At 37.3% G+C, this 14,142-nt stretch overlaps 1 protein-coding gene across 4 annotated transcripts in view; it reads left to right on the top strand.

Moving 5' to 3' along the window:
• Strn (striatin) overlaps positions 1–14,142 on the top strand; it is an 85,258-nt gene that overhangs the window by 25,893 nt on the left and 45,223 nt on the right. For all 4 annotated transcript variants that reach the window (XM_055618463.1, XM_055618457.1, XM_055618448.1 and 1 more), the window contains exon 2: positions 10,342–10,445. In XM_055618463.1, coding sequence (XP_055474438.1) covers positions 10,342–10,445 — 104 coding nt within the window. The remainder of the gene's footprint in view (positions 1–10,341; positions 10,446–14,142) is intronic.

The following is a 14,142-nucleotide window of genomic DNA, read 5'->3' as shown; positions in this document are numbered from 1 at the left end:
GTGTGTGCACTGATAGACTTTTGTTTCGTTTTGAGACAAGGTAGCATGGAATGTAGGCTGGTCTCTCATTCACTATGTAGCCAAGGATGACCTTGATCTTGAGCCTCCTACCTGCATCCCCCAGGTGCTGGAATTACAGGTTATGCTACTACATACACCTGGCTTATAAAAACATTTTTTAATTCAGTTTTCTTGCCAAGCGTTTAAGCAATTGTCAGGAACGTTTGTAGGTTTAGGAATATGGATGAGTTGAGGGAACAGAAATTATGAGATCATCAGGAATTTACTGGCATTTGGTAACTTGTATGATGCCGTGAGATGACGATGTGAAGTAATTAGTGTTTTACATGATGAATTGTGAAGTTTAGGCTTTTTCCTTTTTTCTTTTGTTTTGTAATTGCATGTATAGAGATGAGGTTTACTTTGTGAGAAAGTGCTACTCTGGTAGCATTTCAGAGGCAATTTATTATCTAAAAATTTGCCTTGTGTTATTGAACAGAAGTGACAAATACATAAAAATGTCCCAGAAATATTTTTTGTGAGGAAATGTTCATAAGCCCCCTAATTTCTCAAAAGTAAAGCTCAATGTAGAATAAGTACATTAAAAAATCACTGTTGAGTGTAAAATTAATTGTAAATGTGTCTCCATAGCTAAATAGACATCCCACTATATTTTATTTGTATTTACTTTTTTTAAAGCTTTTTTTTTTAAAAGAATCTTTTTTTTTTTCTTTATTAATGTATATGAGTGCTCTATCTGCATGTACACCTGCATGCCAGAAGAGGGCATCAGATCGCTGTATAGATGGTTGTAAGCCACCATGTGGTGGCTGGGAATTGAACTCTTTAGTCGATTTTCTGATTCTGTTTTGTTCTAATCTCTCTTGAGAACGATATATAACATTGCAATCATTACTGAAAACATAATTATTTTTATACTGACAATAAAAACAAAATTATATGGGATCTCTATGTCCTCTGTCATTGTATTTTCTATTTTTTAACATAGAAAATATTTTCTTTTTAATCTCTCTGTCTCCTTTCATCCGAGACTCCACTTTATTATGCATTTATACAATATTTTTATTTACTTTTCTTTCTCTTCAGAGACTTTTATTTTTTATATTCAAACTTAATGTCTATGTTCGGTTTCTTTACTTTCTTTAGCATCTGTGCACCATTCAAACCATTTTTATCTATGTCTCTTTTTCTCTTCTACAGAGACTTTACTTTCTTTGTGCATTTACTTATTTCTCTTTTACTGCTTTCTAACTTAATATCTTTTTCTTCATTTAATTTTCTCTGAACTCTTTCTCATCCTTATGTGGCTTATTTTTATACTACTTAACTCTCTTTTTAAGGACTTCCCAGGTATTCACAAGTCTGATGACGTCTCAGCTTTTCCCGCCATTTCCGCATACCTGCAGCTGTTGTGATTTTTACGCTGTTGCTGGCATGCCTTCTGCTATGCCAAGCTTCTCCACCCTGCCACCCCTCTGTGGGTGCAGGTTCCTGCAGCTCAGCCAACATGTCACATTGGCCGCTGGCCACACCCAGCTTTTCTTCTCACAAGGAAAAGGTGGTCCCTCTGTTCAGCTCAGTCTAGCAGGCTGCCCTTGCTGGGCTTTGGGCTAGAGCTGCTGTTAGTCCTTCTGTGAGAGCCTAGCATCAAGCCCCTGGGCACTGGCTAGGAGCTGCACCTACCCTCCACAGCTCTGGGTCTCACGTTGTATCCTGCACTTTATCTGAGGGCACCAGCTGGCTCAGCCTTGCAAAGCCAGGCCTGAGGCTCTGTTGCCTTCTCTTTCTTTCTCTTCTTTTTTTTTTTAATTTTACTTACTTATTTACTCATTTGTTTGTTTGTTTGTTTGTTTATTACATTTTATTCACTTTGTATCCCCTCTTCAGCCCCTCCCTCATCTCCTCCCAGTTTCACCCACCCTCCCTCTTCTCACCCTGTGCCTTTTCCCTAGTCCCTGATAGGTGAGGATCTCCTCCCCTTCTGTCTGACCCTAGCCTATCAGGTCTCATCAGGACTGGCTGCTGACCCTAGCCTATCAGGTCTCATCACCTTCCTCTGTGGCCTGGTAAGCCTGCTTCCTCCTCAGGGGGAGGTGAACAAAGAACCAGCCCCTGTTCCCCTTAATAGGAAACCCACTTGGAAATTGAGCAGCCTGTGGGCTCCCTTTGAACAGGGGTCTAGGTCCTCCATGCATGGTCCTTGGTTGGAGTATTGGTCTCTGTAGGGGCCCCTGGGCCCAGGTTTTTGGCTCTGTTGTTCTTCTTGTGGAGCTCCTGTCTCCTCCAGGTCTTTCTATCTCCTTCTTCTTCCATAAGGGTTCCAACATTCTGCCCAAAATTTGGCTATGAGTTTCAGAATCTCCTTCAATAACCTGATGGGTAGTCTTTCAGAGGTCTTCTGTGGAAGGCTCCTGTCCTGTTCCTTTGTCTTCTCCTACTTCCAATATCTATCCTGTTTGCTCTTCTGAATGAGGATTAAGCATCTTCCCTAGGGTCCTCCTTGAATTCTCAACAGAGGAATATCAAATGGTAGAGAAACACTTAAAGAAGTGCTCAACATCCTTAGTCATTCAGAAAATGCAAATCAAACCCTGAGATTTCACCTCACAGCCATCAGAATGGCTAAGATCAAAAACTCAAGGGATTATGCATGCTGGAGAGGTTGTGGAGAAAGGGGAACCCTCTTCTATTGCTGGTAGGAATGTAACCTTGTACAGCCACTTTGGAAATCAATCTGGCACTTTCTCATAAAATTAGGAATAGCACCACCTCAAGAAAGACACATATGGTATGTACTCATTTATGATTGGATGATAGCCATACAATATAGGATAAACATACTAAAATCTATAGTCCCTTCTCCCTTTTCTTTTTTGTAAACAACAAAATGCCTACTTTTATTTTTACTAAACAGTTGCCAGAAATTGCAAAATAAAACTAAAAAAACTATAAAACTTTTTGATAAAACACATAGAAGAAAACACAGCATTTCATTGTCAAGGATGTGAGTACGTGGTGAGCACTGTGACACGTAGCTAAAAGCTGACTGGTATCTGAAAAGAGTCTTAGCAAAATTGGTGGCTATTCTGTTATTATTATTGTCACTGCCATTCTGCTGGGATTAAAGGTCTGTGCCACCATGCCCTGCTTCAATTTAGCATTCTAATTCTTTAAAGGATAGAGTGCTGAATGATTTATAATAGCCTTAAGAAAGCATGGCGTAGGTTTTCGTTCTTTAATTGTTTAGTAGATCCTGTGCATACAGATGACTCTGCTTAGGGGTAGAAGATTTGTGGTCCATGTTCAACTTTATCCAAAGTGCTTGGGCAGATGTGTTTAAACATTCATGGATGTTTTTGGAAGCTTTACATAGACTTTACCGGCTGAACATAAGTCCAAGAGGTGTTCTGATGCTCACAGAAATGTCGGGGATTGGAATGTTTTGGACTTCATATTTTCAGATACAGACAATGTTAAACCTGTATACATTTTTTTGACAAAATTGAAAATGACTTACAAATAAACTTCTTGGGCTAGGGATATAGCTCAGTGTTTAGGATAAAGTTTATAAGTAGAAAGCTTGCCTATCATACCCAAGGTCGTCGGTTGAATCCATAACATCAGAAAACCAAACAACTAACTTCTGGTTTGCCTTGTAGACTGTGGTCCAATATTCATGTACTATTGCTTTTACCTTTTTTGTTTGTTTGTTTTATTTGCTTCTATGGATGAAAAAAAATGAAAGTTCTACTCAGATATAGAAAACCTACATGCATCTAGAAAAGCCTTAATGCCTTTTTTAAACATAAGTAATCTTTTTTAAAACTACCATTATGTACAAATACTTTTAGAGAATGATTATGCTGAATTATGAGTTTTTAAAATATCTAAAATAACTTAAAAGATAGCTTGATACCTTATCTTTGATTATATTTATTTCTCTAATTTTAAAAAAAAAATTAAGGATTGATTGTTGTTAATCTCACTCATTTCCCTGATTCTGGGAAATTAGAAGACTTTAAGAATATTAATGCTTTTTAGTGCCACTGAGCTTTCTGAAAAGGTTGTTCAACTGTAACTACAAACATAAACAACTGAGTCTATCACCTCAATAGCCACTGGAGGCCAGTAGATTTGCTTTCTGAGAATCTCTGCCTCTCATTTCAGATGAACTCTACTGCCAGGGGCATATAGGGAATTCATTTAAGGCATCTCTTGAGCAGCTGCATTTTGTCACACTGCATTACAAAAACCGTCTCTCAGGTAGGTGTGTGCCTTGAGTTTTCAAAGTGATGGTGCATTCATTTTCTCTTTTCATTATCTTAGTTCATTTATGAGAATGCTGTACCATGGGATGCAAACCACTTAATCTCTTTGTGCATTTAATTTCTCTCTTAAAAAATGAATTTTGACTATAATATCCAAAAAGAGTCTACAAATTGATGGCTTGGGAACTGGATTTGGTAGATGAGGTTTTGGCTGTAATAGTTTTTCATTAAAACACTTGAAAAGCATATTAACATGCCTAAGGGACAACATTCAAAAGGTGTAGAATGAACTTAAAGTACTTGAAACTCTTGGTCTTCTGTCTCTCAATCACCTTAATACCTAGAGAAGCATTTATAATTATTATATACTTGAATTATTATAGAGAGGCATAATGATAAATTTACCTTTTTTTTTTTCTTTTTAGTCAAATGGCTGCAAACTGCTCCTCTTCTCCCCCCCCCCCTTCTTTTTTTGTTTGTTTGTTTCTGAGACAGGGTTTCTCTGTGTAGCCTTGGCTGTCCTGGACTCACTTTGTAAACCAGGTTGGCCTTGCACTCACAGCGATCTGCCTGCCTCTGCCTCCCTGAGTGCTGGGATTACAGGTGAGCACCACCGTGCCTGGCTCTTCATCCTCTTCTTTTACTCTCTTGTATATAATTCTCTACCAAAGTATTTCGATCTATCCATGGTAACAGCCAAAAAGTATTCTTTGATAGATGTTTCTTTTCTCTCCCTACCCCACCCCGTTCCCCCTTCTTTTCTTTTCAGCCCTTCCTTTTATGTCCCACCCTTCTCATTTTCAATCAAATAATCCAACTCAGACAAAAGTATATTGTGAGATCTTGGCAATCTTTACCTGTGATTTATAAAAACTAAAAAAAAAAAAAAAAAAAACAGATGTATACCAGTTGTGCTTTAGGCTCATGCTATTTATAGAAGAAAGTAGTTTCTACCTGTAGCAACATGTGCCTTAAGTCTGTGTTTTCCAGAAGAAAATCAACAAGATTGGCATTACTCTCACAGTGCTATCACTGTTCCAGAGGCCTTATGTAAGGCACTTATTTCTCCAGGTCTGCTAATACTTTTTAACCTGATGGACAATGTTTTATACCTATAGTTTTACCTGTTTTTTTTTTTTTTTTTATCTGCCATTTTACATATGTGCCTAAAAGATACCATTCTAAAATTGCTGGTTTAAAGAATATATGTATTTGCAGACTAATAGATATTACCCATTCCAGAGGGAAGCTGTTCATAGCACTACATCATAGAAATAAGTACAAATAAATAAATGATGGAAACATTGTGTTTTGTTATTGTTAGTTTGAGTCAGGATCTTGTTATATCTCTAGTCTGATCTTGAATATATGTAGTGTAGGCTACCTGATAAATTGGGGATCAAGCCACAATAAAGAGAAAAAAGAAGTGGGATTTTACATAATGAACTAATTGATGTGTATTTGCTTGAACTTTACTTATGTAGCCCAAGCTGATCCCAAACTTTGAATCCTCCTTCCTCAGCCTCTTTCTTGCTGGGATGACAGGCATGTGTCACCATGCCTAGCTTATGTTATTTTGACATTTTTTATACTTACATTGAACATCTTTTTAGTATATTTGAGTCTTTTAGATTTCCTTCTGTCTACATGTCCTTTGTTTTTCTATTGAGTTCTTGTTGTTTTACTGATTTGTAGGTATGCTATGTATTTTAATTACAAAAAAAAAATAAACTCTTGTGATTTGTGTTATCTGTAGTTTTGTTTTGCTCTTTTTTTCAGGAAGTATCTTATTTTTTAAAATAATTTTCAGCAACTTTTTAATTACTGCTTAAAATTTTTAAGTGATATTCATTAGTCTTTTATGGCCTCAAAATGTACCCTAGGAACAATAGACAACGTTATCCACTGGCCTCCACACCCATGTACACACGGACACTAGCACGTGCACATACACATACATATAAACAAAGAAAGAAACAGTGTAGTTTCTTTTAGCCCTAGAGACTGAAGCTTCCACATGCTAAGCATGTGCTCTGTCATCAAGCATACCCTTAGACCACTTCTCAGTTTTAAAGTGTCTTTATTTGTGGGACAGTGGTGGCATATTCTTTAATCGCAGCACTTGGGAGGCAGAGGCAGATGGATCTCTGGATTTGAGGCCAGCCTGGTATTCAGAATGAATTCCAGAACAGCCAGGGCGACATGGAGAAACCTTGTCTCAAAAAACAAAACAAAACAAAAAAATCTTTATTTGAATTTGTTTTAGATTGTGCTATACCAGTGTGCGCCATTATGTGTTTTCAGTATTTAGAGTTTTGGTAAAGAGGGGTGGCTCAGCATTAGGAACACTTACTGTTTCTGCAGAGAACTTGGGTTTGATTCTCAGCACTCACACCAAGGCTCACAGTTGTCTGTAACTCCAGTTACAGGGGATCCAGTGCCCCCTCCTCGAATCTGCAGGAACCAGGCATACACACGGTGCACACATCCATCCAAGCAAACACTCATGCACATAAAATTAAACAAATATAAAAATTAAAATGTTTTAGAGCTTTGAAGTCATTTTGTTTGTTTCTTTAATCTTGCTTCTTATTTCTATCTGAAATTTAGGATTTTTGTGTCTGGCTTTTTAATTTTTATTAAATTTGCTGGTAGCTTGCAAAACATTAGGAAGAAATACAATTTTGTAATGTTGAGTTTATTAAGAACATGAAAGTTTTTTTATTAATTCATGTTATTTTTGATACCACTTACAGTATTTATAATTCAAAAAAAAGAAAGAAAACAACACCTAACACAAATGTTTTTAATGTCTTTTCTTCCTCTTTCTATTTTTACACTTATTTCTTCCTTGATCAAACTACTTTTGTCAGCACTTCTAGCTCATTGTTAAATGATAATGTCAAAATGAATATTTTTCTTTTGCCTCTAACTTAGTTTCAGTACTCTTAGTTTTCTCTGTTTGTATGTTATTGGCTTTTTGGGTTGTGATGGAACCTTTTATTTTCATATTGTGTATCATTTTTTTTAAAGCCAATGAGGAAAATCTTGTACTTTTATCTTGTACTTTTTAATCACCAGGTTTCATTCTTGTTTTACTGCCTGTCTCACAATGTCTCTGTATAGTACATTGAAGTTCAAAATGATGTCTTGTATTTGGCTTCTTGTTTCTTTAGTTATTCAGCCTGGAACACTTTTTCTGTGGCTTTTACGAATTAATACTTATAAAAAAAATTTTAAATTTTTTATTTTTTCTCTTTTTTATTAATCATTATTATTTATTAAATTTATTCACTTTGTATCCAGGCTGTGGCCCCTTCCCTCATCTCCCAATCCTACCCTCCCCATTCTCCCCCTATCCCCGTCCCCTAGTCCACTAATAGGGGAGGACTTCCTTTCCTTCTCTCTGACCCTAGCCTGCCAGGTCTCATCAGGACTGGTTGCTTTGTCTTCCTCTGTGGCCTGGCAAGGCTGCACCCCCACCAGGGGAAGGTGATCAGAGAGCCAGCCACTGAGTTCATGCCAGAGACAGCCCCTGCTTTCCTTACTAGGGAACCCACTTGGAGATTGAATCTATGGGCTACATCTGAGCAGGAGTTTTAGGTCCTCTCCATGCATTGTCCTTGATTGGGGAATTAGTATATACTCATTCGTAAGTGGCTATTAGACATGATATAGGATAAAAACATACCAATATCTATACTCCTAAAGAAGCTAAACAAAAGGAAGACCCTAGGGAACATGCTCAGCCCTTATTCAGAAGGGCAAATGTGATAGACATCAGAAGCAGAAGACAGGGAACAGGACAGGAGCGTACCGTAGACGGCCTCTGAAAGACTCCGCTGATAGAGGTGGCAAAGCAGAGGCTGAGACTCACAGCCAAACTTTGGGCAGAATGCGTAGAATTTTATGAAAGAAGGGGGAGATAAAAAGACCTAGACGGGTACAGGAACTCCAAAAGGAGACCAACAGAGCCAAAATTTAACACTTTTGAAGATCACAAGAAAATTGGTGTGGAAGGACTCTGATATTGTTTCCTCAGTGTCTTCTTTGTCCTTTGTAAGAGTGGCTTCTGAATATCAGTGATCTGGAAAAGGACCATGGCTCCACGAATCTTTCAATTTTGCTCTCCACGGCTGCCAGTTTTTGTGTAGTCACCAAGTCTGGCCTCTTCTGTTTTGATTTTTTATTTTTGTTTTTGTTTTATTTCTCTGTGTAGCCCTGACTGTCCTGGGACTTGCTCTGTAGACCAGCATGACCTAAAACACACTAAGATCTGCTTCCCAAGTGCTAGTGTTACAGGTGTGTGCCACTGCAGCCTGGCTTCCTATTTTTGATTATTTAACTAGACCCCTGTTTCACAGGAGTTGATAGAACAGGGCAGTGAATGTGTTGTGGGAAGATGAGGCAAGTTGCCCATTAGTTGGAGTCTCACAGTTTAGACTTGATGTTATATGTTAACTAGAATCCATGACATGTCAGAAATTCAGAAATTGTCAAAGAATAAAAAGGGGAAAGTTGGGCCGGAGAGATGGCTCAGTAGCTAAGAGCACTGTCTGTTCTTCCAGATGTCCTGAGTTCAATTCTCAGCAACTACATGGTGGCTCACAACCATCTATGGGATCTTGTGCCCTCTTCTGGTATGCAGGCAAACATACAGGCAGACATTGTATACATAATAAATCTTTATTTAAAAAAGGGGAAAGTTTGCAATTTATATTATTATTACTTTGTTTGGTTACACTGATTAGATTCATTGTTTTTATTAACACTGTTTTTAGAAAAGTGTACACGTTTCTCTGTCAAAGCAGTTTGCTGCTTGTTTAAAGCATGTTAGGATCTTTGAGGAATGTGGATATTCTGTGCCTTTTCCTTTGTTTATCTAAATTTGAAAGCGTGTTTCTATATACAGATGAATGTTTGCCATTCTTTTAATAAAGATGTTTTTTTAGTTAAAATAAAAAAAATTAAAAGCATTTGAAATGAAAATAAACGCATCATAATAACTATAATTTGAAAGTTATAAGAACACTAGCAAATTGGAGTTGATGTTCATTATGGTACTAAATAAGTAGAATTGAGTCTTTTAAAATTTAGAACTAAGTTTATTGGTTTAGTCACTAAACCGTAGTGGAACAATCCTCAGATTTTTTTTTTTTTTTTTTTTTTTTGTACCTTATTTGGTACGAGATATGTTAGAATTCTCAAGACACAGCCTAAGGAGACAGGCACCAAAACCAGAGACCAGGCAAAACAACACAGTTAAAATACCTGTAAACCCTCTCACTATCTCAGGACCGTGGCACTCAGAACAGCTGTATGAGCTTAGAGTCTAGGCTATATGAGACCTGATTTCAAAACACACAAACCTAAATAAGTTTGAAAGACCTGCACAAGACCTACACACAACCCTCAGAATTCTTTAGGGACGTTTTAAAGTCATTTCTTACAAATGGAAAGCAGAGCACATATTTAAATGCCATTGCTGTCTGTGTATCTCTCTGGACTGGTCTGGTGGAAATGGGTGAGAGGAGCATGTGCCAGTAGTAAATTGGTGGTTTGGATAGAGCTCCTTCCTGCCTTTATAGGATTCCAAATTGCTTGGAGAAGCTAACATTCTAGCACTTGCAGTTCTTTAAGTAGAGATGTTATTTCAACCCTTAGTGTTTAACTCTCTTGATCTTGATAATGAAACTCTTAATCTGAAAGAATTTATAAGCGTTCTGGTCATTTTACTTTCCTGCCTTCATTCTTTATAAAAATGAAACCTTTTCCAAGGTATAAATATACCTTGGACAAGCTGCTTGTCTGCCTTGTATCCTGTTTGTTTTCTAGGTCCTTAGGGAAGATCGGCACCACACACTGTAACATCCTTCATCTGAATAAGCTGCACATAGGTCTCCTGTGGATATTTTTTTTTTCAAATTAAGACTTTTCCTCGTTTAGTTTGCATTGTTAAAGATTTTAGAAGGAATTGTATTGATTGTCTGCTGTTCTAAAAGCTTTTTAAATGTTTGTTTTGAACTAAGTTCTGCCTTTCTCTCTCTTACAGGCTCAGATTGCCTTCCTTCAGGGGGAAAGGAAAGGTCAAGAAAATTTGAAGAAAGATCTCGTCAGGAGGATCAAAATGTTGGAATATGCTCTGAAGCAGGAAAGGTAATTCAGTGAAATCCCACTCTCCTAACCACCATCATTATTATATTTCTAACCTAAAATGCTATCTTAATGCCATGTGCTCTTGGACGTGATTATTGAATAGATGTTTTTATTATGATTGCAGTATGTCAGTCTTATTATGAATAAGGTAATTTCCATGTTTAAAACACTTTAGCCACATTTCTTCACACTCTGCTTCCTATATGAAGCTATGTTCTTCTTAGACTTAGACTGTCATCCATTTCTTTCTGTTCCACCTTCCACTTTTTATTATTTACTTATTTAGGTTTGTGTGTTTTGAAATCAGGTCTCATATAGCCTAGGCTCTAAGCTCATACTCACTGGCCTGCAACTCTTCATCCTTCTATCTCTTCACTCCCAAGTACTAGGATTATGAGTCATAATGCACCTCATCTGATGTTTTCTTTTCATGGTTCTGGGGATTGAACCCAGGGTCATATGTATGCTGTGCAAGCACTCTACCATTGAGCTATATACCTAGCACTTATTTATAGAATAAAACTTTATTTTAATTATAAAGGAAATTTTATAGTGCTTCTCCCTTTTCTATAATATGCCATATTCACTTTGATATAGTTTCTTTAAAAATTGCTCTGATAGCATCTTTTTATAAACTTTATTTATTTTTTAATTTTGTTCTTTTGTGAGATATCCTTATCTGTCTAGGAAGAAAGCTTTCCTTCCTATTCTGCTAGTGTTACATTTAGGTCATAAGTAAAGGAAAGTAGGTCACATGTGAAAGTTCTGAAAATTATCACATGGATTAAGTTTCTTTAATGGCTAGTCTTTGGGTTTTTTGTTTTGTTTTGTTTTGTCAGCAGTCTGAAGTAGTTTCTTATTTTCAGTAATCTGAACATTTGATAACCTGATAGCAGAATTCTCTCATTTTGGTAAATTTTTTTTTTTGCCTTATTTTTGATAGTCACTTGCTTTTCCTTTGTTTTTGAACTTGGCAAATGGACTGTTTGTAAAACCATAAAATAGTTTTAAATATCGAGAAATTGATACAGAAGAGATTTTTCCCATTGGTGAAAAATGGATGGAATTTTTCCACAACTTAAGTTTAGTGAAAGCTACATTAGCGAGATGAAAAGAAAAACATTTTTAAAATATATAACTTGCAAATCCTTGAGATCTGAGACTCTTCATTGCAGGGTTCCCCAGAGGTAGGGAGATGAGGACAGTAATAGAAGTACTATTTCAAATAGGTACCCTGTATTCTCTAGCTCACTTTCTGTTGCTGTGACAAAAACCTACCAAAACCAACTTGGTTGGGGGAGATTTTATTTCATCTTGAACTCCCAGGTCAATGCCTTGATTGTGGTTTCCTTTTCCCAGATAACTTGAGTTTTTGTCAGGTTTACAAAAACTAACTAGCACAATGTCCACACCCAGAGGTTTAAAACAAAGTAATTGCTGTAGAGTTTATAGATCAGAGCTCTCCAGACTGAATCTAAACCCTGTCCTCTTTATCATTTACCATAATACCATTTGTCATCTATAAGGCAGTAGAACTGAAACACACCAATACTAAAGAAACCGGAAATGTGTGCATTTGTGTGTGTGTGTGTGTGTGTGTGTGTGTGTGCATGCACACACATGAATGTGTGGATCTAGACTTATAAATCACAAAAGCACACTGAGGTGCTCAGTTCTATCATAGAAATATGGACATGACAAATAGGGGGTCAGAAAGAAGGAAGGAGTTGTCTTATCATCCGCAAGTGGCTTGGTCAGCATCATGCGGATAGGATGCCTCGCCAGTCAGGCACATGTAGAAAATAGAGAGCACATACTGGAAACAAGCAATGTGCTCAGTAATTGTGTGTGTGAAGAGTGTAGTGTACATTAGTTGTTATTTGATGACTAGAAATGGACAAATGCAACAAGAGTCAGCTTGTGGAATCTACTTAAGGAGTTCAACTTTTATCTTAAATGTGGTAGGAAACATGGAAAATTTTCAATATGCTTATGTTAAATTATCTTGAGCTAATTGTACAGTTGCAAGAATTCTTTTATACTCTATCCACATTTACCAGTTTATACATTTATCTTTGCTTAATTATGTACCCATTTGCCTGTTTTTTTCTTTAAATTATTTGCTTAATTCTCCCTAACTAATTTAATGCATAATCTTTTCTTCTGTGTTTTCGTAGAGCAAGAACCTTCCCTTATCTAACTACCATGTATTATTGTTAATGAAACTTTATGCTGTATAATTCTGCTACTTGTTTAGGTGTTCTGATAGTGATCTTCATAGTGGGCCATCCCCCACTTCCAGTCTGGGATCAAACTGCTAGGGAAAGATTTTAAGCATGAAATACATTTTAGAAATACATTTTAGAAATATCTTCCTGGGAACTGTACTGGAAGGATATCCTTATCAGGGCAAGAAAATTATAATAAATGAGAAATAATAAACATAGTACCTGCTGGAATGTAACAGTATCTGCCATAGAACAATTTAAGTACAAGAATCTAAAATTTGGAGGCATAAAAATGTAGAAATGGTATACTAAGAGAGAGAAAGGGAAGGCGAGAATGACGCCCAGGTTTCTGTCTTGAGGGGGAGGCAGTGGAACAGATTAAAGAACTTGGTGAAAGTGCAGAGGTGAATTGCTGCTGAGGCATATCATAGAAGAGAAGACTGCCTGGAGCCCTGAGATACAGGTGCTTTAGGAAAGGAATATGGAGGACATGGAAAAAAGTTAAAAAAAAAAAAAAAAAAAAAGAGTAGCTTGAGGAGGAAGCAGAGAACAGTGATTGGAAAGAGTGGCAGAGAGGGAGGTAGACACTGGCAGACACCAAGGCAGTCTCTTAAGCAAGCTGTGGCTGAACAGAATCCTTGGGGTTCACCATTTGGCACCTGCTGATGTCTTTGACAGAGTGGCTTCTTGGAGGTGACAAAAGCAGGAGCCAGGTCACAGGAAGAAGCAGCAGAGGAAAGGGAGAATGGAGACAGGTGAACTTGCTGTTTTCAGATGGTTACAGAGGGGAGAGAGAACTGGTTACGTCTAGGAAGATTTCTTTTTATTTTCCACACTCGTCTCTTTTTCTTTAACGGAGAGATTTAAAACTAATTGTGGTTCTTGGGTGTTCATGAGGTGATATGGCACTTTTTTTTTCTTCTTCTTTGGTTCAGTTCGATTAGTCATTTTCCCTTGAGACACAGTAGAGCTCACATTCAGCTGCTGTAGACTCCGTGTAGTCTCCAGGTACTGGGATTGCAGGCATGCTCACCATGCAGTGACCCTTTTTTTTTTTTTTTTTTTTTTAAATTCAGTATTACTGTTAACATTAGGAGTAGTAGTATTTTATGTGACTGGGTGTTTCATCTGCATGGATATATGTGCACCATGTGTGGGCCTGGTATCAAAAGAGACCAGAAGAAGGAGTTGGATCCCTGGAAAATTGTGAGCTGCCAGGTGGGTGCTAAGAATCAAATCCAGGTCCTCTGGGAAAGTAACCAGTGTTCTTTTTTTTTTTTTTTTTTTTAATCTTTTATTTTTTTTTATTAATTACACTTTATTCATTTTGTATCCCCCCATGAGCCCCTCCCTCCTCCCCTGCTGATCCCACCCTCCCTCCCCTTTCTGCATGCATGCCACTCCCCAAGTCCACTGATAGGGGAGGTCCTCCTCTCCTTCTTTCTGATCTTAGTCTATCAGTTCTCATG

This window comes from Psammomys obesus, unplaced genomic scaffold (assembly GCF_907164565.1).
Source record: "Psammomys obesus unplaced genomic scaffold, mPsaObe1.curated_primary_1811, whole genome shotgun sequence".
Taxonomy (NCBI): Eukaryota; Metazoa; Chordata; class Mammalia; order Rodentia; family Muridae; genus Psammomys; species Psammomys obesus.
Note: the sequence above shows the minus strand (reverse complement) of the source record. Positions and strands in the feature narration are given on the sequence as shown.